This window comes from Sycon ciliatum, chromosome 4, assembly GCF_964019385.1.
Source record: "Sycon ciliatum chromosome 4, ocSycCili1.1, whole genome shotgun sequence".
NCBI classification, from domain to species: domain Eukaryota; kingdom Metazoa; phylum Porifera; class Calcarea; order Leucosolenida; family Sycettidae; genus Sycon; species Sycon ciliatum.
Window position 1 is genome coordinate 15,513,323 of NC_088646.1, and position 3,112 is coordinate 15,516,434.

A 3,112-nucleotide genomic window follows, 5' to 3' on the forward strand; every position below is an offset into this window, starting at 1 on the left:
CGTGCGAAAATTCGTACACATTTTCGCAAGGCCTGTCGCGAAACTTCGTTCGAATTTTCGTTGTGCAGAACCTCTCTAATCTCCTGTAAGTTGGTGCTTGTTATTATCAGGAGTCGACTGTACTATTTTTGAGGACCTTGTATCATAAAGTATCATACTGCAAGGCCGTCGCAGCCGGGGCGGCCCCCATTTTTGCGCGCGTTTTTTTGGACCACTCTGCAACAAAGCGCGATGATTGCAGCTCAGTGCAAACGTGGCCAATAATGAAGAATCCTTGTCCCTAAATGTAGCGTTTTCTTGGTTTGTTGCAGATTCAAGTCTTTCATTGCAGTTACCGGTACACTGAAATGGCACCAAATGGAAATGGTTGCAGTTGGCTTCAATTTCTGAAATTTTTTCCCGGGGAAGCGTAATGGAGAATCCTTGTCCCCGATCGTAGCGTCTTCTTGGTTCGTTGCAGAATCAAAAAGTCTTTCATTGTAGTTACACTGAAATGGCATCAAATGCCCGGAAATGCTTGTAATTGGCTTCAATTTTTGAAATTTTTCACGGGGGAGAACCCCGGATCCCCTTGCATGGCTGCCCCATCTCCAAAGTCGGAGCGACGGGCCAGTAATGTACCAACCATTTGACCTCGGATATACAGTGTGTCAGCTACCTCAGCTATGAAGTACAGACTTGTAGGCTTGGTGGTACTTTCTACTAAAGTTTCACTGTACAAAGAGTAAACAAACCTTATGTACTCTTGATATATAGCAGCCAGCACTAGCGATACTGCGTGTACGAGGACCTGCACTGCAAGGTTTACTACAGTCCTGGCCAGCACTGTTGTACATGCACGTGTACATAGTACATAGTAGAGTGGTCATTCATGTAAATAAGCACACATGACATGTACTATACTTGAGCATACAATGCACAACCAGGGAGTTTTTTTAGCACACCCAAACTTCCTGTACGTACGAGTACACGTACTAATAATTTGTATTACACTGTACCAGCACATGAAGCTGGTGAACTGAGGTCCAAATATTCCTGTGAGTGTGAAACTTCTCGAATCTACTTACCTCAAAACATATTCTGTTGCAAGCCACAAGAAACCGAACACACGCAGTTTCTGCTGCAGCTCTGCTGTGTCTGCAACGAATGCTGCAATATCAAGAGTTGGTGTCACTGCTTCTTGATTATTTTCCGCCGTGTCCGCTTCAGCCATATCATGCTATGATTAAAATGCTGCAAAACTATGTCACGGTCAGTGCAACCACGTAGTAAGTCTTTCCAGTGATCTGTAATGTTGCAGTGAGGCCTTATCGTTGAGAACTACAAAAATTAAAAGCTTTATCAACTCTTGATGATACACACTTAGACAGTGAACAAGTTTGTTACACACTGCTTGTAATCTAGGTCAAGTATAATTATCATGCCTACATGGTTGTATTTCAAACAAATTTCAGAAGGCGACGGACGGGAAAATATTAATTAGCTTACTTGACAAACGACAGCTGAGCTGATACTATGGATAAGAAAATAGACCCTTTGCACAATAACGGTCACGTGATCCGAGACGGGGCATCCTCTTCGATTTTTGTGCAGAGTATCAGTTGTTGAGCATGTCGGAACACTGTATTTTTCCATTTTGGAGATGGAGGAGAGAGTGTCGAGTGGTTTGCCATCGATGGCTGTGGAACCCGTGGACGAACTGTCAAATGAAGATCGGTTGTGTAAGGAACTGAACAGTTTTCTGCTGAATGAGGGTGCGTATCTGTCTGGAAAAAGAAGGAGTTGTTGGAGTGGTAAGATTTCCGCATTCAGTGGATATTTCGGATTACTGTAGATTGAAATTTATTTTATTTTCTCTACCTTCTCTCCTCTGTCGATGTAGAGAACACTTCTCTATGCAGAACCCTGATGCTCCTAGAACTAAGAGGGCACCACTTCCTCGAGTGTACCTTCATCATACCCAACATTTCATGCGTCCCAGTGGATGAGTGATGAACCTCTGTTTCCCAGAGTGAGTGCCACACCATGCTTGCTCGTCTCCAACGCAGGGGCAAGTCGCCGACGACAGTGAAGAGGGAGCTGATGGAGTAGTACTAGTGAACAAGCCCGTGGATAGTGTCCACGAGTTTTACTTTGGTGGCTATGTGCATAATGTGAAAGTCTGTCATATCGTGCATACAGCCACAGCTCGAACTCAGATGACTTTCTCCGCACACCTGAGCGATGAGGCTGCGTCTCTCTCCACTTCAACATCAGCAGCTCGAGCAGCGCCAGCAAGCAGTCGATCTTCCTTGAATAGCGAAGACAGGGATGGATCATGCCTTTTTCTCAAGCTCCGGAGTCTCTTGGCAGGGCGTTCCATATCTTCGCAAAAGCAAGGATGAAAGTCGTCATGGACAAAGTGTTCCGAGCACAACACTGTGAACGATATCGCAGCACTGCGGCCCTCTTCTCGCCAGATAGCCAGGATTCCAGAGTGTGGAATGCCAGCATCACCAGGGAACGCATGGAAAGACAAGTGGGTTCCTTAGACTAACGTTAGGGATGACGGTTGCTGCAAACAAGAACCCAACAGTGGTCCTTGGAAAGCATTTCGGAACTTCTTCCTTCAGAACTAAAAAATCTTCAAATGAAAAAAGGCTGGGGAGTACATACATGAACATCGCGTTGGGACCGTGAAAATACAGCCTGTCACAGGAAACTTGATCACGTCCTGCAGCAAACCATGCATGCTGGTTGCATGCCAAGTGTGCAGCGCGTGCACAGCATGCCCCGTCTCGACCCCTCTCGCTTATTGCGCAAAGGGTCTATTGGAAACAGGAATAGAAAGGTATGCAGTGTCACAATCAGTTTTCAAATCTCTGCTGCCTTGATCAGTTGATTCTACGAGTACAACTACAAGTCGCAGTCTTGATGTGCGTGGTACATGACGTATTGTTGGGGCCGCACCGGCACCGTGCACCGCGTACCGGGGTCGGGGGATGGCAGTCACTGTCTGTACCAGGGAGTAGTAAAATACATACATGTACTACTCCCTGCTCTCTATAAAATGTGGACTCAGTACGAGACAGTCAGTGCGTGCCTGCATCATGTGCATAGCGTACAATGTAGT

At 46.0% G+C, this 3,112-nt stretch overlaps 1 protein-coding gene across 1 annotated transcript in view; it reads right to left on the reverse strand.

Moving 5' to 3' along the window:
- LOC135814639 (protrudin-like) overlaps nucleotides 1-1,523 on the reverse strand; it is an 11,328-nt gene extending 9,805 nt beyond the window's left edge. The window contains exon 1 of the mRNA XM_065327796.1: nucleotides 1,068-1,523. Within this exon, the coding sequence (XP_065183868.1) occupies nucleotides 1,068-1,213 (146 nt within the window). The 5' untranslated portion in view covers nucleotides 1,214-1,523. The remainder of the gene's footprint in view (nucleotides 1-1,067) is intronic.
- Nucleotides 1,524-3,112: the final 1,589 nt, after the last annotated feature.